Source organism: Balaenoptera physalus (assembly GCF_965194825.1).
Source record: "Balaenoptera physalus genome assembly, chromosome: 3".
NCBI lineage: Eukaryota > Metazoa > Chordata > Mammalia > Artiodactyla > Balaenopteridae > Balaenoptera > Balaenoptera physalus.
The window spans coordinates 115,160,331-115,183,764 of record NC_138890.1 but is presented as its reverse complement, the minus strand read 5'-3'; the positions used below and the strand labels follow the sequence as shown (position 1 = coordinate 115,183,764).

At 38.8% G+C, this 23,434-nt stretch overlaps 1 protein-coding gene and 2 long non-coding RNA genes across 4 annotated transcripts in view; 1 reads left to right on the top strand and 2 right to left on the bottom strand.

Moving 5' to 3' along the window:
* LOC309659055 overlaps positions 1-23,434 on the bottom strand; it is a 430,937-nt gene that overhangs the window by 165,143 nt on the left and 242,360 nt on the right. The gene's annotated exons all lie outside the window — the stretch shown is intronic.
* LOC309659045 overlaps positions 1-23,434 on the top strand; it is a 191,864-nt gene that overhangs the window by 4,459 nt on the left and 163,971 nt on the right. The gene's annotated exons all lie outside the window — the stretch shown is intronic.
* ARSB (arylsulfatase B) overlaps positions 1-23,434 on the bottom strand; it is a 200,537-nt gene that overhangs the window by 165,143 nt on the left and 11,960 nt on the right. For both annotated transcript variants that reach the window (XM_082458123.1, XM_082458122.1), the window contains exon 2: positions 6,917-7,103. In XM_082458123.1, the coding sequence (XP_082314249.1) occupies positions 6,917-7,103 (187 nt within the window). The remainder of the gene's footprint in view (positions 1-6,916; positions 7,104-23,434) is intronic.

The window sequence follows — 23,434 nt, the reverse complement described above, 5'->3', positions numbered from 1 at the left end:
CTCAAACCCGTGTCCCCTGCATTGGCAGGCGGATTCTTAACCACTGCGTCACCAGGGAAGCCCTGTTTTTCTCTTTCTGACTTACTTCACTCTGTATGACAGACTCTAGGTCCATCCACCTCACTACAAATAATTCAATTTCGTTTCTTTTTATGGCTGAGTAATATTCCATTGTATATATGTGCCATATCTTCTTTATCCATTCATCTGTCGATGGACATTTAGGTTGGTTCCATGTCCTGGCTACTGTAAATAGTGCTGCAATGAACATTGTGGTACATGTCTCTTTTTGAATTACGGTTTTCGCAGGGTATATGCCCAGTAGTGGAATATGGTAATTCTATTTTTAGTTTTTCAAGGAGCCTCCATACTGTTTTTCATAGTGGTTGTATCAATTTACATTCCCACCAACAGTGCAGGAGGGTTCCCTTTTCACCACACCATTTCTAGCATTTATTGTTTCTAGATTTTTTGATAATGGCCATTCTGACCGGCATGAGGTGATACCTCATTGTAGTTTTGATTTGCATTTCTCTAATACTTAGTGATGTTGAGCATCTTTTCATGTGCCTCTTGGCCAACTGTATGTCTTCCTTGGTGAAATGTCTATTTAGGTCATCCACCCATTTTTTAACTGGATTGTTTGTTTTTTTGATATTGAGCTCCATGAGCTGTTTGTATATTTTGGAGATTAATCCTTTGTCTGTTGTTTCATTTGCAAATATTTTCTCCCATTCTGAGGCTTGTATTTTTGTCTTATTTATGGTTTCCTTCACTGTGCAAAAGGTTTTAAGTTTAATTAAGTCCCATTTGTTTATTTTTGTTTTTATTTGTTACTCTAGGAGGTGGGTCAAAAAGATCTTGCTGTGGTTTATGTCAAAGAGTGTTTTTCCTATGTTTTCCTCTAAGTCTGGTCTTACATTCAAGTCTTTAATCCACTTGGAGTTTATTTTCGTGTATGGTGTTAGGGAGTGTTCTAATAGCTGTCCAGTTTTCCCAGCACCACTTACTGAAGAGGCTGTCTTTTCTCCATTGTATGTTCTTGCCTCCTTTGTCATAAATTAGGTGCCCACACGTCTGTGGGTTTATCTCTGGGCATTCTATCTTGTACCATTGATCTATATTTCTGTTTTCGTGCCAGTACCATATTGTCCTGATTACTGTAGCTTTGTGGTATAATTTGAAGCTGGGGAGCCTGATTCCTCCAACTCCATTTTGCTTTCTCAAGATTGCTTTGGCTTTTCAGGGTCTTTTGTGTTTCCATATGAACTGTAAAATTTTTTGTTCTAATTCTGTGAAGAATGCCATTGGCAGTTTGATAGGGATTGCAGTGAATCTGTAGATTGCTTTGGGTGGTATAGGCATTTTTACAATATTGATTCTTCCAATCCAAGAACATGGTACAGTTCTCCATCTGTTTATGTCATCTTTGATTTCTTTCATCAGTGTTTTATAGTTTTCTGAGTAGAAGTCTTTTGCCTCCTTAAGTAGGTTTATTCCTAGGTATTTTATTCTTTTTGTTGCATGGTAAATGGGAGTGTTTCCTTAATTTCTCTTTCAGATTTTTCATTGTTGGTGTATAGGAATGCCAGAGATTTCTGTGCATTAATTTTGTATCCTGCAACCTTACCAAATTCATTGATTAGTTCTAGTAGCTTTCTGGTGGTACCTTTAGGATTTTCTATGTATAGTATCATGTCATCTGCAAACAGTGACAGTTTTACTTCTTCTTTTCCTATTTGTATTCCTTTTATTTCTTTTTCTTCTCTGATTGCTGTGGCTAGGACTTCCAAAACTATGTTGAATAACAGTGGTGAGAGTGGACATCCTTGTCTTATTCCTGATCTTAGTGGAAATGCTTTCACCACTGAGTATGACGCTTGCTGTGGGTTTGTCATATATGACCTTTATTATGTTGAGGTAGGTTCCCTCTATGCCCATTTTCCGGAGAGTTTTTTTTTTTATCATAAATGGGTGTTGAAGTTTGTCAAAAGCTTTTTCTGCATCTATTGAGATGATCATATGGTTTTTATTCCTAAATTTGTTAACGTGGTGTATCACATTGATTAATTTGCGCATATTGAAGAATCCTTGCATCCCAGGGATAAATCCCACTTGATCATGGTGTATGATCCTTCTAACGTGCTGTTGGATTATGTTTGCTACTATTTGTTCAGGATTTTTGCATCTATGTTCATCAGTGATATTGGTCTGTAATTTTCTTTTTTTGTAGTATCTTTGTCTGGTTTTGGTATCAGGGTGATAGTGGCCTCATAGAATGAGTTTGGGAGTATTCCTTCCTCTGCAATTTTTTGTAAGAGTTTGAGAGGATGGGTGTTAGCTCTTCTCTAAATGTTTGATAGAATTCACCTGTGAAGCCATCTGGTCCTGGACTTTTGTTTACTTGTGATAGGACTGTTTATATTTTCTAATTCTTCCTGGTTCAGTCTTGGAAAATTGTACCTTTCCAAGAATTTGTCCATTTCTTCGTGGTTGTCCATTTTTTTGGCATATAGTTGTTTGTAGTAGTCTCTTACAATCCTTTGCATTTCTGCAGTGTCAGTTGTCATTTCTCCTTTTTCATTTCTAAGTTTATTGATTTGCAACCTCTCCCTTTTTTTCTTGATGAGCCTGGCTAAGAGTTTACCAATTTTATCTTCTCAGAGAACCAGCTTTTAGTTTTATTGATCTTTGTTATTGCTTTCTTTGTGTCTACTTCATTTATTTCTGCTCTGATCTTTATGATTTCTTTCCTTCTGCTAACTTTGGGGTTTTCTTTGTTCTTCTTTCTTTAGTTGTTTTAAGTGTAGGGTTAGAGTGTTTGAGATTTTTCATTTTTCTTAAGATTGTATTGCTATAAACTTCCCTCTTAGAACTGCTTTTGCTGCGTCCCATAGGTTTGGGTCGCCATGTTTTCATTGTCATTTGCTTCTATGTATTTTTTGATTTCTTCTTTGATTTCTTCAGTGATCTCTTGATTATTTAGTAGCGTACTGTTTAGCCTCCATGTATTTGTGTTTTTTACAGTTTTTTTCCTGTCATTGATTTCCAGTCTCACAGCGTTGTGGTCAGAAAAGATGCTCGATACGATTTCAATTTTCTTAAATTTTCCAAGGCTTGTTTTGTGACCCAAGATGTGATCTATCCTGGAGAATGTTCCATGTGCACTTGAGAAGAAAGTATATTCTGCCACTTTTGGGTGGAATGTTCTATAAATATCAATTAGATCTGAACTATTTAGTCATTTAAAGCTTGTGTTTCCTTATTAATTTTCTTTTTGGATGATCTGTCCATTGGTGTAAGTGGGATGTTAAAGTCCCCTATTATTGTTGTGTTACTGTCGATTTCTCCTTTCGTGGTTGTTAGCATTTGCCTTATATATTGAGGTGCTCCTATGTCGGGTGCATAAACATTTATAATTGTTATATCTTCTTCTTGGATTGCTCCTTTGATCCTTATGTAGTGTCCCTCCTTACCTCTTGTACCAGTCTTTATTTTAAAGTCTATTTTATCTTATACGAGTATTGCTAATCCAGCTTTCTTTTGATTTCCATTTGCATGGAATATCTTTTTCCATTGCTTCACTTTCAGTCTGTACGTGTCCCTAGGTCTGAAGTGGGTCTGTTGTAGACAGCATATATATGGGTCTTGTCTTTGTATCCATTCAGCCAGTATATGTCTTTTGGTTGGGGCATTTAATCCATTTACATTCAAGGTTATTATTGATATGTATGTTCCTATTACCATTTTCTTAATTGTTTTAGGTTTGTTTTTTGTGGGTCTTCTTCTCCTGTGTTTCCCACTTAGAGAAGTTTCTTCAGCATTTGTTGTAAAACTGGTTTGCTGGTGCTGAATTCTCTTAGCTTTTGCTTGTCTGAAAAGCTTTTGTCTTCTCCATCAAATCTGAATGAGATCCTTGCTGGGTAGAGTAATCTTGGTTGTAGGTTTTTCTCTTTCACCACTTTAAGTATATCCTTCCACTCCCTTCTGGCCTGCAGAGTTTCCACTGAAAAATCAGCTGATTACCTTATTGGGATTCCTTTGTATGTTATTTTTTGTTTTTCCCTTGCAGCTTTTAATATTTTTTCTTTGAATTTAATTTTTGTTAATTTGATTAATATGTGTCTTGGTGTGTTTTTCTTAGGGTTTAACCTGTATGGGACTCTCTGTGCTTCCTGGACTTGGGTGACTATTTCCTCTCCCATGTTTAGGGAAGTTTCCAACTATAATCTCTTCAAATATTTTCTCAGACCCTTTCTTTTTCTCTTCTTCTGGGACTCCTATGATTAGAATGTTTGTGCGTTTAGTGTTGCCCCAGAGGTCTCTGAGATTGTCTTCAACTCTTTTCATTCTTTTTTCTTTATTCTGCTCCTTGGCAGTTACTTCCACCATTCTGTCTTCCAGCTCACTTATTTGTTCTTCTGCCTCAGTTATTGTTACTGATTCCTTCTAGTGTATTTTTCATTTCAGTTATTACGTTGTTCATCTCTGTTTGTTTGTTTTTAGTTCTTCTAGATCTTTGTTAAACATTTCTTGTATTTTGTCAATCCGTGCCTCCATTCTATTTCCGAGATTCTGGATCATCTTTACTATCATTACTCTGAATTCTTTTTCAGGTAGCTTGCCTATTTCCTCTTCATTTATTTGGCCTTATAGGTTTTTACCTTGCTCCTTCATCTGTGACATATTTTTTTGCCATCTCATTTTTTTTTTTTTTCAGTAAGTGGGATTGTGTTCCTGTCTTACTGGTTATTTGACCTGATGCTTCCAACACTGGGGTTAGTAGGCTATTGGGTAGAGCTGGGTCTTGCCTGAGATGAGGAACTCTGTGAGACCTCACTCTGATGAATATTCCCCATGGTCTGAGGTTCCCTGTTAGTCCAGTGGTTCGGACTCAGAGCTCCCACCACAGGAGCTTCGGCCTGACCCTGGGCTTGTGAATCAAGATCCTGCAAGCCACCTGGGGAGGCACAAAAAAAAAAGAAAAACCAAAAAACAATAACAAAGTAAAAAATAAAATTAGGCTAGAAAACTAACAGATAGGAAGAATATAAAAATAAAAATATAGATAAATCAACAACTGGAATGTACAACAGTACCACAATAGTAAAAAAAAGAGGAGGAGGGAAAAGAAAGTGGGGGGGGAGGCCTTGGCTGTGGAGGGTGGGGCCTAAGCAAGGGTGAGGTTTGGTTGGTGGGCGGGGCTGATGCTCAGGACCCATAGGGCTGGAAAAGGCCCTGGAGGCGGGGCGGGCGGGGGGGGGCGGTGTTAGGCTCAAGGAACAGAAGGGGCCCAGGCGTGCCCCCCAGCCCTGGTCTCAGAGGGCAGGGGACATCACCTGGAAGCCAGCAGGCTTCCTGGGCTCGAGTGGGCAGGGCAAACACCCTCCTCTCCTCTCCTGCTCCTCTGGTCTGGGAGGGCCCCTCCTGCCTGCCTCTCCTGATCTCCCCAGCCTCCCTCCTATGCCCCCAAGAACCTATGCAGCCTGGAGGGGGCTTTGGAGGGCAGGGGATCGGTCTGGGAGCTCAGCAGGCTCCCTGGGCCCGAGTGAGCAGGGCAATCACCCTCCACTCCTCTCCTGCTTCTCCCAGAGGGCCCCTCCTGCCTGCCTCTCCTAATCTCCCTGGCCTCAGGGACGCTAATGCTGTCTGGCCTCCGCTTCTCCTCCCCCTTCAGTCCCCTTACGTCCTACCGGTTCACTCTGGGGTTCCTCCTGTCTCCTTGGGTGTCAGAGTCCCCCACCAGTGGCCAGCAGGCGCCCTAGTTGTGGGGAGACACTAACTCCACTTCTTCCCATACTGCCATCTTGACTCCATCTCCTCTCACCCTGATTTTTTAATTCTATTTATTTTTTAAAAATTTATCTTCATTGTGTGTTCCTTTTTGGATATGGCAGTTTGCAAATAAATGAAGAGACAAATGGGAGGTAGGTAGGGAGATAAACAGCTAGACAGATAAAACAGAATAGCTAGACAGAAAGCAAAATATGAGGGGGAAAGTTGGGGATGGGAGGTGGGATGAACTGGGAGATTGGGATTGATGTATATACACTAATATGTATAAAATGGATATCTAATAAGAACCTGCTGTATAGCACAGGGAACTCCACTTCACTGTACAGTAGAAACTAATACAACATTGTAAAACAGCTACACCCCAATTAAAAAAACAAAGCAAAATATGAAAAGAACTTGACAGAAAGCTATGTCAAGCTGGCAAGATATATAGATAAATAGATTGTTAAGAAATGGTTTGTAACAGGTTTAAAGAGAGCATTTTTTTTTAAACTGTAGGCTTTACATTTATTTTTATAGGGCTATCAAAGCCATTAAATACTTATTATTTGGTATCTTTCCTATTACCATTTGTTATTTACCCTCCCATTTTCTTTATTTGATCTATCTTCCCCAATCTAGTAATTTCAAAAACAGATCTCACAGAAGGAAAGAAGGATGCAAATTGGAAAAGAGTCTTGTTTACCATCTCCAGGAAATACAAAACAAAATAAAACCTTTGAACACAATTCACGAGGAGAAAAAAATATCCTGAACCTTTGTGAAGGAAATATTCTTGTATTGGGTTTTGCCTGGAATTTTTTTAAAAAATCAGTATGTATCCCCTTTTGGTAATAAGGTTCTCTAAGAATAGAGTGGTCTCTGACTTGGAGGTAGCAGACTCTTCAAAGGCCCCTATGTGGCACGTTGAACCCTGGCAAAGATAACTGCCTGTCCCATCACGAGCTGAGTGCATAGCCATGTTTATGGTGGTGGTATTAGACAGTGGCCCCACGGCAGTGCTGACCGATTCACTCTGTGTTCAAGTTTCCAGTTATTTCATTTGATTACACTTGGCTGTGTTTTATGAGAGGGCTGCAGTTGGCCTGAGTTGTTAAAGAAACATGTGCATTTCCCTTACCAAAGTAGGTATCAAATCCTCGGCGGGTTGGAAGACATTCTTTCCGGTACATTCCCAGGTGCCATTTTCCGACCATGTGGGTAGCGTAGCCTGCTTCCTTTAGAAGCTGGGGCAGGAGTTTTTCATCCAGAGGAATGCAGCTGGGCTGACAGGGCCAGATTATTTGGTGCTGTAGACCTGTGTGGATCTTAAAACAGATAAACATAAAATTATGGATTAATGATGTTGAAACATTCTGAACAAGCAGATAAAGTGGTTGCCTAATTTATTGGACATATGTGTAAACATGAATGCTTAATTCTATTTCTGTACCAGTTTAAGGCATTTCTAAAAGGCGTTTTTCTCACTTATTCAAATAAGGTAATAGACATAAATAAGAATTTGAAAGAAATGAATAAAAGCAGTCTAACAAACATTAGATAGTTTCAACAAATATTTATCCAGAAACTATGTTAGAAACTGTTAAGTTTTCACTTCCTACCTCAAAAAAGTAGCCATAATATGAAGTGTGGATCTATCAAGGAAAAAGTGTTCCAATTTCTATGCACATGAGATGTTGGTGTTTGATTAGACGAAGCTTCTATAAACTTTCAAGACTTGATTTTTTAAAAGGGTATAATGAAGATAATGATTTACATTTCTTATTCTACCTTACATAAAGCATAATTTCAAAAGACAGTGACCAACTTTTCCTTAGAAAAAAAAAAAGTGGCCATCTGATCCACAGGTTAGGAGTGGCTCCCACAAGTATCACCAGGGTGCAAGCACCACACAACTAATTTTAAGAAATTATCACGTGTCGAGTCTTGGTGTAATATTAAAATAGAATACCCACAATTATATGAAAAGGCTATTAAAATAACCCCCTCTTCTCCAACTACATATCTGTGTGAGGCTGGATGTTCTTCAGTGACTTTTACCAAAACAATATACAGTTGACCTTTCAACAACTGGGGGTTAGGGGCATTAACCCCTGTGCAGTTGAAAATGTAAGTATAACTTTACAGTTGGCCACATCCAGGGATTCATCCACAGATCATGAAACATCATAGTATGTATTTAGTGAACAAAATCCACAAGTGGACCCTCACAGTTCAAATCCATGTTGTTCAACGGTCAACTGTATTGCACAGGCTGAATGCAGAAGCAGATGTAACAATCTAGCTATCTTCTATTAATAGGAAACACGTACAAAAATATAAAACAGGGAGATTGGTTCAAGATGGCAGAGTAGAAGGACGTGCGCTCACTCCCTGTTGTGAGAGCACCAGAATCACGACTAACTGATGAACAATCATCGACAGGAAGACACTGGAACTCACCAAAAGAGATATCCCACTTCCAAAGACAGAGGAGAAGCCATAATGAGATGGTAGGAGGAGTAAAATCACAATAAAATCAAATCTTTAACCGCTGGATGGGTGACTCACAAACTGGAGAACAATTATACCACAGAAGATGACCCACTGGAGTGAAGGCTCTGAGCCCCACATCAGGCTTCCTAACCTGGGAGTCCGGCAATGGGAGGAGGAATTCCCAGAAAACCAGAATTTGAAGGCTAGTGGGATTTCATTGCAAGACTTCAACAGGACTGGGGGAAACAGAGACTCCACTCTTGGAGGGCACACACAAAGTAGTGTGTGTATCAGGTCCCATAGGGAAGGAGCAGTGACCCCCCATAGGAGACTGAACCAGACCTACCTGCTAGTGTTGGAGGGTCTCCTGCAGAGGTGGGGGGTGGCTGTGGCTCACCGCAGGGACAAAGACAGTGGCAGCAGAAGTTCTGGGATGTACTCCTTGGCGTGAGCCCTCCCGGAGTCCGCCATTAGCCACACCAAAGAGCCTGTAGCCTCCAGTGCTGGGCCGCCTCAGGCCAAACAACCAACAGGGAGGGAACTCAGCCCCACCCATCAGCAGACAAGCTGATTAAAGTTTTACTGAGCTCTGCCCACCAGAGCAACAGCCAGCTCTGCCCACCACCAGTCCCTCCCACCAGGAAGCTTACACAAGCCTCTTAGATAGCCTCATCCACCAGAGGGCAGACAGCAGAAGCAAGAAGAACTACAATCCTGCAGCCTATGGAATGAAAACCACATTCACATAGACAAAATGAAAAGGCAGAGGACTATGTATCAGATGAAGGAACAAGATAAAACCCCAGAAAAACAACCAAATGAAGTGGAGATAGGCAACCTTCCAGAAAAAGAATTCAGAATGATGATAGTGATGATGATCCAGGACCTCGGAAAAAGAATGGAGGCAAAGATAGAGAAGATGCAAGAAATGTTTAACAAAGACCTAGAAGAATTAAAGAACAAATACCTAGAAGAATTAAAGAACAAACAAGCAGAGATGAACAATACAATAACTGAAATGAAAAATAAGCTAGAAGGAATCAATAGCAGAATGACTGATGCAGAAGAACGGATAAATGACCTGGAAGAAAGAATGGTGGAATTCACTGCTGCAGAACAGAATAAAGAAAAAAGAATGAAAAGAAATGAAGACAGCCTAAGAGACCTCTGGGACAACATTAAACGCACCAACATTTGCATTATAGGGGTCCCACAAGGAGAAGAGAGAGAGGAAGGACTCGAGAAAATATTTGAAGAGATTACAGTCAAAAACTTCCCTAACATGGGAAAGGAAATAGCCACCCAAGTCCAGGAAGCGCAGAGTCCCAGGCAGGATAAATCCAAGGAGAAACACACCAAGACACATAGTAATCAAATTGACAAGAATTAAAAACAAAGAAAAATTACTGAAAGCAACAAGGGAAATTGCCAAATAACATACAAGGGAATCCCATAAGGTTAGTAGCTGATTTCTCAGCAGAAACGCTACAAGTCAGAAAGGAGTGGCACGATATATTTAAAGTGATGAAAGGGAAGAACCTACAACGAAGATTGCTCTACCCGGCAAGGATCTCATAAAGATTTGACAGAGAAATCAAAAGATTTCTTTACAGACAAGCAAAAGCTAAGAGAATTCAGCACCATCAAACCAGCTCAAAAACAAATGCTAAAGGAAATTCTCTAAGTGGGAAACACAAAAGAAGAAAAGGACCTACAAAAACAAACCCATAACAATTAAGAAAATGGTAATAGGAACATACAAATTGATAATTACCTTAAATGTGAATGGATTAAATGTTCCAACAAAAAGACACAGGTTCGCTGAATGGATACAAAAACAAGACCCATATATATGCTGTCTACAAGAGACCCACTTCAGACCTAGGGACGCATACAGACTGAAAGTGAGGGGATAGAAAAAGATATTCCATGCAAATGGAAATCAAAAGAAAGCTGGAGTAGCAATACTCATATCAGATAAAATAGACTTTAAAATAAAGAATGTTACAAGAGACAAGGAAGGACACTACACAGTGATCAAGGGGTCAATCCAAGAAGAAGATACAACAATTATAAATATATATGCACCCAACATAGGAGCACCTCAATACATAAAGCAAATGCTAAAAGCGATAAAAGAGGAAATCGACAGTAACACAATAACACCTCACTTACACCAATGGACAGATCATCCAGACAGAATATTAATAAGGAAACAAAAGCTTTAAATGACACAATAGACCAGGTAGATTTAATTGACATTTATAGGACATTCCATCCAAAAACAGCAGATTACACTTTCTTCTCAAGTGCACATGGAACATTCTCCAGGATAGATCACATCTTGGGTCACAAATCAAGCCTCGGTAAATTTAAGAAAATTGAAATCATATCAAGCACCTTTTCTGACCACAACGCTATAAGATTAGAAATCAATTACAGGGAAAAAAACCGTAAAAAACACAAACACATGGAGGCTAAACAATACGTTACTAAATAACCAAGAGATGGCTGAGGAAATAAAAAATACCTAGAGACAAATGACAATGAAAACACGACGATCCAAAACTTATGGGATGCAGCAAAAGTAGTTCTAAGAGGGAAATCTAGAGCAATACAATCCTACCTCAATAAACAAGAAAAATCTCCAGTAAACAATCCAAACTTACACCTAAAGGAAGTAGAGAAAGAAGACCAAACAAAACCCAAAGTCAGCAGAAGGAAAGAAATCATAAAGATCAGAGCAGAAATAAATGAAATAGAAACAAAGAAAACAACAGTAAAGATCAATAAAACTAAAAGCTGGTTCTTTGAAAAGATAAACAAAATTGGTAAACCTTTATCCAGACTCATCAAGAAAAAGAGGGAGAGGACTCAAATCAATAAAATTAGAAATAAATAAGAGAAGTTACAATGGACATCGCAGAAATACAAAGCATCCTAAGAGACTACTACAAGCAACTCTATGCCAATAAAATGGACAACCTGGAAGAAATGGACAAATTCTTAGAAAAGCACAATCTTCTGAGACTGAACCAGGAAGAAATAGAAAACATGAACAGACCAATTGCAAGTAATGAAATTGAAACTGTGATTAAAAATCTTCCAACAAACAAAAGTCCAGGACCAGATGGCTTCACAGGTGAATTCTATCAAACAGTTAGAGAAGAGCTAACACCCATCCTTCTCAAACTCTTCCAAAAAATTGCAGAGGAAGGAACACTCCCAAACTCATTCTATGAGGCCACCATCACCCTGATACCAAAACCAAACAAAGATACTACAAAAAAAGAAAATTACAGATCAGTATCACTGATGAATATAGATGCAAAAATCCTCAACAGAGTACTAGCAAACAGAATCCAATAACGCATTAAAAGGATCATACAACATGATCAAGTGGGATTTATCCCAGGGATGCAAGGATTCTTCAATATATGCAAATCAATCAATGTGATACACCATATTAACAAACTGAAGAAGAAAAACCATATGATCATCTCAACAGATGCAGAAAAAGCTTTTGACAAAATTCAACACCTATTTATGATAAAAACTCTCCAGAAAGGGGGCACAGAGGGAACCTACCTCAACATAATAAAGGCCATATATGACAAACCCACAGCAAACATCATTCTCAATGGTGAAAAACTGAAAGCATCTCCTCCAAGATCAGGAACAAGACAAGGATGTCCACTCTCGCCACTATTATTTTTTTTTTTTTTTTTTTTTTAGAAATTTCATGTAATGTCTGAAACATTTATATTAACATATTTCCATACAAATAACCCAATGAAAGTTTAGTATTAGTTGTTTTGTTTGTTTTTTTATACTGCAGGTTCTTATTAGGCATCAATTTTATACACATCAGCGTATACATGTCAATCCCAATCGCCCAATTCAGCACACCACCATCCCCACCTCACTGCAGTTTTCCCCCCTTGGTGTCCATATGTCCATTCTCTACATCTGTGTCTCAACTTCTGCCCTGCAAACTGGCTCATCTGTACCATTTTTCTAGGTTCCACATACATGCATTAATATACGATATTTGTTTTTCTCTTTCTGACTTACTTCACTCTGTATGACAGTCTCTAGATCCATCCACATCTCAACAAATGACTCAATTTCGTTCCTTTTTATGGCTGAGTAATATTCCATTGTATATATGTACCACATCTTCTTTATCCATTCCTCTGTCGATGGGCATTTAGGTTGCTTCCATGACCTGGCTATTGTAAATAGTGCTGCAATGAACATTCGGGTGCATGTGTCTTTTTGAATTACGGTTTTCTCTGGGTATATGCCCAGTAGTGGGATTGCTGGGTCATATGGTAATTCTATTTTTAGTTTTTTAAGGAACCTCCATATTGTTCTCCACAGTGGCTGTATCAATTTACATTCCCACCAACAGTGCAAGAGGGTTCCCTTTTCTCCACACCCTCTCCAGCATTTGTTGTTTGTAGATTTTCTGATGATGCCCATTCTAACAGGAGTGAGGTGATACCTCATTGTAGTTTTGATTTGCATTTCTCTAATAATTAGTGATGTTGAGCATCTTTTCATGTGCTTCGTGGCCGTCTGTATGTCTTCTTTGGAGAAATGTCTATTTAGGTCTTCTGCCCATTTTTGGATTGGGGTGTTTGTTTCTTTGATATTGAGCTGAATGAGCTGTTTATATATTTTGGAGATTAATCCTTTGTCCGTTGATTCGTTTGCAAATATTTTCTCCCATTCTGAGGGTTGTCTTTTCGTCTTGTTTATGGTTTCCTTTGCTGTGCAAAAGCTTTGAAGTTTCATTAGGTCCCACTTGTTTATTTTTGTTTTTATTTCCATTACTCTAGGAGGTGGATCAAAAAAGATCTTGCTGTGATTTATGTCAAAGAGTGTTCTTCCTATGTTTTCCTCTAAGAGTTTTATAGTGTCCAGTCTTATATTTAGGTCTCTAATCCATTTTGAGTTTATTTTTGTGTATGGTGTTAGGGAGTATTCTAATTTCATTCTTTTACATGTAACTGTCCAGTTTTCCCAGCACCACTTATTGAAGAGACTGTCTTTTCTCCATTGTATATCTTTGCCTCCTTTGTCATAGATTAGTTGACCATAGGTGCGTGGGTTAATCTCTGGGCTTTCTATCTTGTTCCATTGATCTATGTTTCTGTTTTTGTGCCAGTACCATATTTTCTTGATTACTGTAGCTTTGTAGTATAGTCTGAAGTCAGGGAGTCTGATTCCTCCAGCTCCATTTTTTTGCCTCAAGACTGCTTTGGCTATTCGGGGTCTTTTGTGTCTCCATACAAATTTTAAGATGATTTGTTCTAGCTCCGTAAAAAATGCCATTGGTAATTTGATAGGGATTGCATTGAATCTGTAGATTGCTTTGGGTAGTATACTCATTTTCACAATGTTGATTCTTCCAATCCAAGAACATGGTATATCTCTCCATCTGTTGGTATCATCTTTAATTTCTTTCATCAGTGTCTTATAGTTTTCTGCATACAGGTCTTTTGTCTCCCTAGGTAGGTTTATTCCTAGGTATTTTATTCTTTTTGTTGCAATGGTAAATGGGAGTGTTTCCATAATTTCTCTTTCAGATTTTTCATCATTAGTGTATAGGAATGCAAGAGATTTCTGTGCATTAATTTTGTATCCTGCAACTTTACCATATTCATTAATTAGCTCTAGCAGTTTTCTGGTGGCAGTTTTAGGATTCTCTATGTATAGTATCATGTCATCCGCAAACAGTGACAGTTTTACTTCCTCTTTTCCAATTTGTATTCCTTTTATTTCTTTTTCTTCTCTGATTGCCGTGGCTAGGACTTCCAGAACTATGTTGAATAGTAGTGGTGAGAGTGGACATCCTTGTCTCGTTCCTGATCTTAGAGGAAATGCTTTCAGTTTTTCACCATTGAGAATGATGTTTGCTGTGGGTTTGTCATATATGGCCTTTATTATGTTGAGGTAGGTTCCCTCTATGCCCACTTTCTGGAGAGTTTTTATCAGGAATGGGTGTTGAATTTTGTCAAAAGCTTTTTCTGCATCTATTGAGATGATCATATGGTTTTTATTCTTCAATTTGTTAATATGGTGTATCACATTGATTGATTTGCGTATATTGAAGAATCCTTGCATCCCTGGGATAAATCCCACTTGATCATGGTGTATGATCCTTTTAATGTGTTGTTGGATTCTGTTTGCTAGTATTTTGTTGAGGATTTTTGCATCTATATTCATCAGTGATATTGGTCTGTAATTTTCTTTTTTTGTAGTGTCTTTGTCTGGTTTTGGTATCAGGGTGATGGTGGCTTCATAGAATGAGTTTGGGAGTGTTCCTTCCTCTGCAATTTTTTGGAAGAGTTTGAGAAGGATGGGTGTTAGCTCTTCTCTAAATGTTTGATAGAATTCACCTGTGAAGCCATCTGGTCCTGGACTTTTGTTTGTTGGAAGATTTTTAATCACAGTTTCAATTTCATTACTTGTGATTGGTCTGTTCATATTTTCTGTTTCCTCCTGATTCAGTCTTGGAAGGTTATACCTTTCTAAGAATTTGTCCATTTCTTCCAGGTTGTCCATTTTATTGGCATAAAGTTGCTTATAGTAGTCTCTTAGGATGTTCTGTATTTCTGCGGTGTCTGTTGTAACTTCTCCTTTTTCATTTCTGATTTTATTGATTTGAGTCCTCTCCCTCTTTTTCTTGATGAGTCTGGCTAATGGCTTATCAATTTTGTTTATCTTCTCAAAGAACCAACTTTTAGTTTTATTGATCTTTGCTATTGTTTTCTTTGTTTCTATTTCATTTATTTCTGCTCTGATCTTTATGATTTCTTTCCTTCTGCTAACTTTGGGTTTTGTTTGTTCTTCTTTCTCTAGTTTCTTTAGGTGTAAGGTTAGATTGTTTACTTGAGATTTTTCTTGTTTCTTTAGGTAGGCTTGTATAGCTATAAACTTCCCTCTTAGAACCGCTTTTGCTGCATCCCATAGGTTTTGGGTCGTCGTGTTTTCATTGTCATTTGTCTCTAGGTATTTTTTGATTTCCTCTTTGATTTCTTCAGTGATCTCTTGGTTATTTAGTAACGTATTGTTTAGCCTCCATGTGTTTGTCTTTTTTACGTTTTTTTCCCTGTAATTCATTTCTAATCTCATAGCGTTGTGGTCAGAAAAGATGCTTGGTATGATTTCAATTTTCTTAAATTTACTGAGGCTTGATTTGTGACCCAAGATGTGATCTATCCTGGAGAATGTTCCGTGCGCACTTGAGAAGAACGTGTAATCTGCTGTTTTTGGATGGAATGTCCTATATATATCAATTAAATCTATCTGGTCTATTGTGTCATTTAAAGCTTCTGTTTCCTTATTTATTTTCATTTTGGATGATCTGTCCATTGGTGTAAGTGAAGTGTTAAAGTCCCCCACTATTATTGTGTTACTGTCGATTTCCTCTTTTATAGCTGTTAGCAGTTGCCTTATGTATTGAGGTGCTCCTATGTTGGGTGCATATATATTTATAATTGTTATATCTTCTTCTTGGATTGATCCCTGGATCATTATGTAGTGTCCTTCCTTGTCTCTTGTAACATTCTTTATTTTAAAGTCTATTTTATCTGATATGAGTATAGCTACTCCAGCTTTCTTTTGATTTCCATTTGCATGGAATATCTTTTTCCATCCCCTCACTTTCAGTCTGTATGTGTCCCTAGGTCTAAAGTGGGTCTCTTGTAGACAGCATATATATGGGTCTTGTTTTTGTATCCATTCAGCCAGTCTATGTCTTTTGGTTGGGGCGTTTAATCCATTCACGTTTAAGGTAATTATCGATATGTATGTTCCTATGACCATTTTCTTAATTGTTTTGGGTTTGTTTTTGTAGGTCCTTTTCTTCTCTTGTGTTTCCCACTTAGAGAAGTTCCTTTAGCATTTGTTGTAGAGCTGGTTTGGTGGTGCTGAATTCTCTTAGCTTTTGCTTGTCTGTAAAGCTTTTGATTTCTCCATCAAATCTAAATGAGATCCTTGCCGGGTATAGTAATCTTGGTTGTAGGTTCTTCCCTTTCATCACTTTAAGTATATCATGCCATTCCCTTCTGGCTTGCAGAGTTTCTGCTGAGAAATCAGCTGTTAACCTTATAGGAGTTCCCTTGTATGTTATTTGTTGTTTTTCCCTTGCTGCTTTCAATAATTTTTCTTTGTCTTTAATTTTTGCCACTTTGATTACTATGTGTCTCAGCGTGTTTCTCCTTGGGTTTATTCTGTATGGGACTCTCTGCGCTTCCTGGACTTGGGTGGCTATTTCCTTTCCCATGTTAGGGAAGTTTTCGACTATAATCTCTTCAAATATTTTCTCTGGTCCTTTCTCTCTCTCTTCTCCTTCTGGGACCCCTATAATGCGAATGTTGTTGCGTTTAATGTTGTCCCAGAGGTCTCTTAGGCTGTCTTCATTTCTTTTCATTCTTTTTTCTTTAGTCTGTTCCGCAGCAGTGAATTCCACCATTCTGTCTTCCAGGTCACTTATCCGTTCTTCTGCCTCAGTTATTCTGCTATTGATTCCTTCTAGTGTAGTTTTCATTTCAGTTATTGTATTGGTCATCTCTGTTTGTTTGTTCTTTAATTCTTCTAGGTCTTTGTTAATCATTTCTTGCATCTTCTCAATCTTTGCCTCCATTCTTATTCCGAGGTCCTGGATCATCTTCACTATCATTATTCTGAATTCTTTCTCTGGAAGGTTGCCTATCTCCACTTCATTTAGTTGTTTTTCTGGGGTTTTTTCTTGTTCCTTCATCTGGTACATAGCCCTCTGCCTTTTCATCGTCTCTATCTTTCTGTAACTGTGGTTTTTTTTTTCGCCACTATTATTTAACATAGTTTTGGAAGTCCTAGCCACAGCAATCAGAGAAGAAAAAGAAATAAAAGGAATACAAATAGGAAAAGAAGAAGTAAAACTGTCACTGTTTCCAGATGACTTGATACTATACATAGATAATCCTAAAGATGCCAGGAGAAAATTACTAGAGCTAATCAATGAATTTGGTAAAGTTGCAGGATACACAATTAATGCACAGAAATCTCTTCCATTACTATACACTAACAACAAAAGATCAGAAAGACAAATTAAGGAAACAATCCCATTCACCACTGCAACAAAAAGAATAAAATACCTAGGAATAAACCTACCTAAGGAGGTAAAAGACCCGTACTCAGAAAAGTATAAGACACTGATGAAAGAAATCAAAGATGACACAAACAGATGAAGAGAAATACCATGTCCTTGGATTGGAAAAATCAATATTGTGAAAATGACTATACTACACAAAGCAGTCTACAGATTCACTGCAATCCCTATCAAATTACCAATGGCATTTTTTACAGAACTAGAACAAAAAATCTTAAAATTTGTATGGGGACACAAAAGACCCCAAATAGACAAAGCAATCTTGAGGGAAAAACACGGACCTGGAGGAATCAGACTCCCTGACTTCAGACTATACTACAAAGCTACAGTAATCAAGACAATATGGTACTGGCACAAAAACAGAAATATAGATCAATGGAACAGGATAGAAAGCCCAGAGATAAACCTACGCACCTATGGTCAACTAATCTATGACAAAGGAGGCAAGGATATACAATGGAGAAAAGATAGTCTCTTCAATAAGTCGTGCTGGGAAAACTGGAAAGCTACATGTAAAAAAATGAAATTAGAACACTCCCTAACACCGTATACAAAAATAAACTCAAAGTGGATAAAAGACCTAAATGTAAGACCAGACACTATAAAACTCTTAGAGGAAAACATAGGAAGAACAATCTTTGACATAAATCACAGTAAGATCTTTTTTGACCCACCTCCTAGAGTAATGGAAATAAAAATAAACAAATGGGACCTAATGAAACTTAAGAGCTTTTGCACAGCAAAGGAAACTGTAAATAAGACGATAAGACAACCCTCAAAATGGGAGAAAATATTTGCAAATGAATCAATGGACAAAGGATTAATCTCCAAAATATATAAACAGCTCATGCAGCTCAATTAAAAAAACAAACAACCCAATCAAAAAATGGGCAGAAGACCTAAATAGACATTTCTCCAAAGAAGACATACAGAGGGACAAGAGGCATATGAAAAGCTGCTCAGCATCACTAATTATTACAGAAATGCACATCAAAACTACAATGAGGTATCACCTCATACTGGTTAGAATGGGCATCATTAGAAAATCCACAAACAACAAATGCTGGGGATGGTGTAGAGAAAAGGGAACCCTCTTGCACTGTTGGTGGGAATGTAAATTGATACAGCCACTATGGAGAACAGTATGGAGGTTCCTTAAAAAACTAAAAATAAAATTACCATATCACTCAGCAATCCCAGTACTGGGTATATACCCAGAGAAAACCATAATTCAAAAAGACACATGCACCCCAATATTCATTGCAGCACTATTTACAATAGCCAGGACACGGAAGCAACCTAAATGCCCATTGACAGATGAATGGATAAAGAAGTTGTGGTACATATACACAATGGAATATTACTCAGCCATAAAAAGGAATGAAACTGGGTCATTTATAGAGATGTGGATGGACCTAGAGACTGTGAAATAAGAGTGAAGTAAGTCAGAAAGAGAAAAACAAATATCGTATATTACTGCATATATGTGGAATATAGAAAAATGGTACAGGTGAACCAGTTTGCAATGCAGAAATAGAGACAGAGATGTAGAGAACAAATGTATAGACACCAAGGGGGGAAAGCTGCGGGGGGTTGGGGGTGGTGGTGTGATGAATTGGGAGATGGGGATTTACATGTATACACTAATATGTATAAAATGGATGACTAATAAGAACCTGCTGTACAAAAAAAATTAAATTAAAAAAGTATAAAACAATGTCACTCTTCTCGTGTAATTCTCTTGTTTTGGAAAATACAGTTATTTTCCCCAAGTTATTTACATTAATATGTAATGGAATTATTATTGCTATTTTTCGATGAATAAAAATATTTTAAAATTTCTATTTTAATTTCTGACATTGTAAATTTTGAAAGGTATAACCACACAAACGTAAGCTCTATGGGGTCTTCAATTTTTAAGCATGTACAGAGGTCCTAAAACCAAAAAGTCTGAGAAGGATGTTATGTCCGACAGTGATCATTGTTATGAGGAAAATAGAGAGGGAGATAGTGACAGGCGACTCTTTAGAGAGGATGGCAAAAGAAAGCTTCTTTGAGGAGGAGATACTTGAGCAGAAATCGGAATAAAATAAGAGAGTAAGAGAGAGCCTTGCAAAAATTGGAGGCAGAGCAATCTAGGCATAAGGAATAAGAATGCAAAGGGCCTGAACTTGCTAGGTAAGTTTGAAGGCCGCATGGAAACCAGTGTGGCCCTTGTCACAGCTCCTGTGCTGAGGGATGATACTGCACCCACTGCTGGTGCACAAGGGGGGTCCTTGGTGGCTTCCCTCATTGCCTACCCAGACCCTCCCTTCCCTACAATGTTACCCCTCTCCCCCCACCCCGCCCCGATCCCTTGTCCTTGCTTAGCCAGGGAGGTAACTCTTCTCTGTAGGAAGTGGGGTGGAGTCTCACATTTAATTCTTCACCGACACCAGCTTTCCCTAGCACTCACTGGGTGCTCCTGATTTCCCTAGAATAAATGGGGCTCTGGGGACACCAAAGGTTGACAGTGCCAGTGCTCAACCCAGCCATGACTCTCTGGCGCCTCCATCAGCTGTCAGGTGGGTAGCAAGCAATTATTAATAAACGGTAAAAACAAAATGTGTTTGCAAATGATTTACTTGCTTTTATAATTTAAAGCATAATAGCCCGAAGCTCAGAGAATTAAATCCCATCCCGGCTCTTTCACTAAACGTACACTAAACACTCAGCAACTGTCATGGTAATACTGTAAGCACTGTCATCAATAACACATCACGCCCTCTCACCTACATCTCAATACACTTTCTTGAGGAGATGGGGTGGCATTATACAGAACATGCACCTAAGCCTGGGCCTGCCCCTTGGAGTGGGATGTGGTGCATATGAACATCAAGTGACATGTATGCTGGTTCTAATCTATAGCTCTGCTGGCGCTATTAAATACTGATTTATCACTGATCTTCTCAGATTCAAATATTGACTACTCAAACCAGACAGATTTTTGCCTCGTTTTGTTTTAAATTCATGGCAATAAACAGATACAAAGTAAACACAAAAACAAAACAAAAACCCTTCAAACTCACCATCTTTTCTTTTTAATTTATTATAAGCTACTTACTATTAAATAGTTCTCTCATAAGCTTTGACATTGCCTTGAATTTCATTTTTTGGTGTGTCTGTCCAGAGCCAATACCTTTGGAATTGTCCCTGCTATTGCTTGATTTCACGATACCTTTCCATGCCCTCCTAAAAGAACCATGTGGAATATCTTCAATGTTAAATTAAAGTGGGTTTATTTTGAAGGTGATAATATGTTCGCCATCTTGATTATGTGGTAACAGCTTCACAGGCATATACATATCAAAACTTATCAAATTGTATACTTGAAATACGTGTAGTTTATTGCATGTCAATTATACCTCAATAAAGCTGTTTAAAAATAAAAGTGAGTTTAAGTTTTCTATTGAGATTTTTATACCTTGCCTAGAAATAATTGGACACCTTCATTGGGGTATATGCCAGATACCCTTCATTTGCCCTCCAAATCCCCAATCTGCCTTCTGTCCTGTCTCCAGCCTGGGAAGTTGACCTACTGGGGCCAAATCAAAGGGCTCCTGCACCTTCTGGTTCTGACTGGGTTCAGCCAATGGGGAGCCCAGACTGGGATTGGAAGGAGGGAAGAGGTGAGTGGCCCTGAGCTGCCAGGCTGTCCGTATCCTGCAGGCCATCCCAAAGGTGGCCTTCTTTACAGGACTCTGTTTCTAGGTTCTGGTCACTCCTCTTTCCTTTCTTCCCCCTGGTCTAGGGGTAGTAACAGCTCCAGTGGGTTATACGCTATGCCTTGTGTTTCCCCCACACATTCATACCTTTTCAAATAGTCCCTTTGCAAATAAATCCTCCTTAAATTATCCTAATTTGAATGTGCCATCTTTTTCCAGCTGGGATCCTGAATAATAAGGATGTTACAATACCCAGGCTGGCAAAGGGAAACATTGCTCTCTAAACATACACACGCACACACACCCACATCCCTCAGATAATAGAAGGATTCTGTCCACAGTTAACGCTAGAAGTTTACTCAATAGAAAATTAATCCTGGGTTCAAAAACTTAATAATATATACTAATTGGCAACAGCAGAGGATAAAGAAGGATAGTATTTTATGGAGTTCAAAAGACCCAGTGGAAATAAACGTTATGTGCAAATTTCTTTAAATGGAGAGCTCATCCATCACATGCAGAGAATGATCTCCGATCACTCTAAAGCACTGCCAAGGGATGCTGTGTGATTCACTTTTCCGAGGCCACATGGGCACCACACCAGGTGGTCAGCTGAAGCCTGCCTCTATTACCTGCAATCATACAGAGTAGGGAACATTCTTTTCAGTTCCTGAGAATTTATTCGACAGAACATTTTTATGGCATTACTGGGGGAGGGGAAGCCAAAGTCTGGATGATGGGCAAAAACATGTTTTTGGTCTGTTCAAACACTGTTTGAAGTAAGGAAACTGTAGTGTGTAGAGAAGCAGTAAACAGGCAAATGCAGAGCTGGTTCCAGCCCAGCACTTGAGTTTAGCACAGAACTGGAGAGCCACACTATGCTTCATGGGAAAGGATGGTAACAAGGCACCAAGAAGAATCAAAAGAAAAAATAAGCGTCACTTTGGCAACCCAACAGCATCTAAAACAATTTCATTCTAACACCCATCTTCAGTGTTTGGAGAGTAGGTGTTGAATGGAGAGGTCCTATAGATAATCTATGAAAGTCCAAAGGGGCTACTCTCTTTCTTCCACATGTAGCTATCTCTTCTTCACTAAACCAAATCTTTGAAAAACAGCTTCTCCTAAGATTTTACTTGACTGTCAAGGATTCCCTCCACAAAGGCAAAAACTGATGAGAAATCCTTGTTTACATGGTTTGTTGCATGTAAAAATTTATTTGATCCTGTAAGTTATTCTGTCCCCTGTAGACCTGGAATATACTATCAGAGTGGTCTCATGAGCATAAAAGAAAAAACCACTCTCCTGGAGCGGGGAGGAGGAGGATGGCTCCCACATCAGAACCTCTTTATTTCAGCTACATTTACAACAAACTCTCCCAGGGGCCAGGTGACCCACTGCTACATACGTGGCAATGGATGCTATTTCTCTCCAAACCTCAATAGCGTTGAGATAACATCCAGGTGAACAGAGGAAGATTCTATCCTGTCAGTCTGACCTGTGCAAGATGAACTCATTGCAACCATGTATTTGTGCAATACCTCCTCCTGCAATACTTGAAAAACCAGAAAAACAGGCAGCTCTACTATTCCACTTTATACACCAGAAAGCCTAGAGGGAAGCTTCATGACCAGAACACAATCACAGAACATGCTGGTGGCTGGCCAGGAGTTCGGAACTGCCAGCCTGGGCCTGGGCCAGAATACTACAGGTTTTAACCATGGTCAAGTACCACTCAGGCCACCTTAGGGTTTATTCCTGGAGATGCCCCACAGAACAAATGGATAGTGGAGAATCTGTTCCCTTCCCCCTAAGCCTTCTAGAAAGCCGTCAGCTGCCCATACTGCTGAAGCCAAGAGCTACAGAACACACATTATGTGTGTTAGGGGCCTGGCTTTGCCATCTGGCCTGGTCCTTCAGAACTCAGGCTGCAGAACTGGCTGGTATCACTAACAGTTTTAAAGGTCTATTTATTTTGGTGTTGATTAGCAAAGAGTGTAAATGTGACTAAACCACAAAGGGATGTTGTTTGTAAAAGGAATAAACAAGGCAAAAACTGTTTTTGTGCCTTCCTCTGTTGAAATTATAAATCCAACCAAAAGCCCAAAATGAAAATGAAGGAAAATATGGAGGAAAAAGACTCTTTAGAAAAGTGATATGCTTAAGGGAACAAAAACAGAGTTACCAGACAGAAACAGCTTATGCTCAAAGTGATTCTTGGAATAACAAACCTCAAATGTCAATCAACCGAAAAATCCCGTAAGTCAATGGGGCATATTCCACTCAACCCCAAACT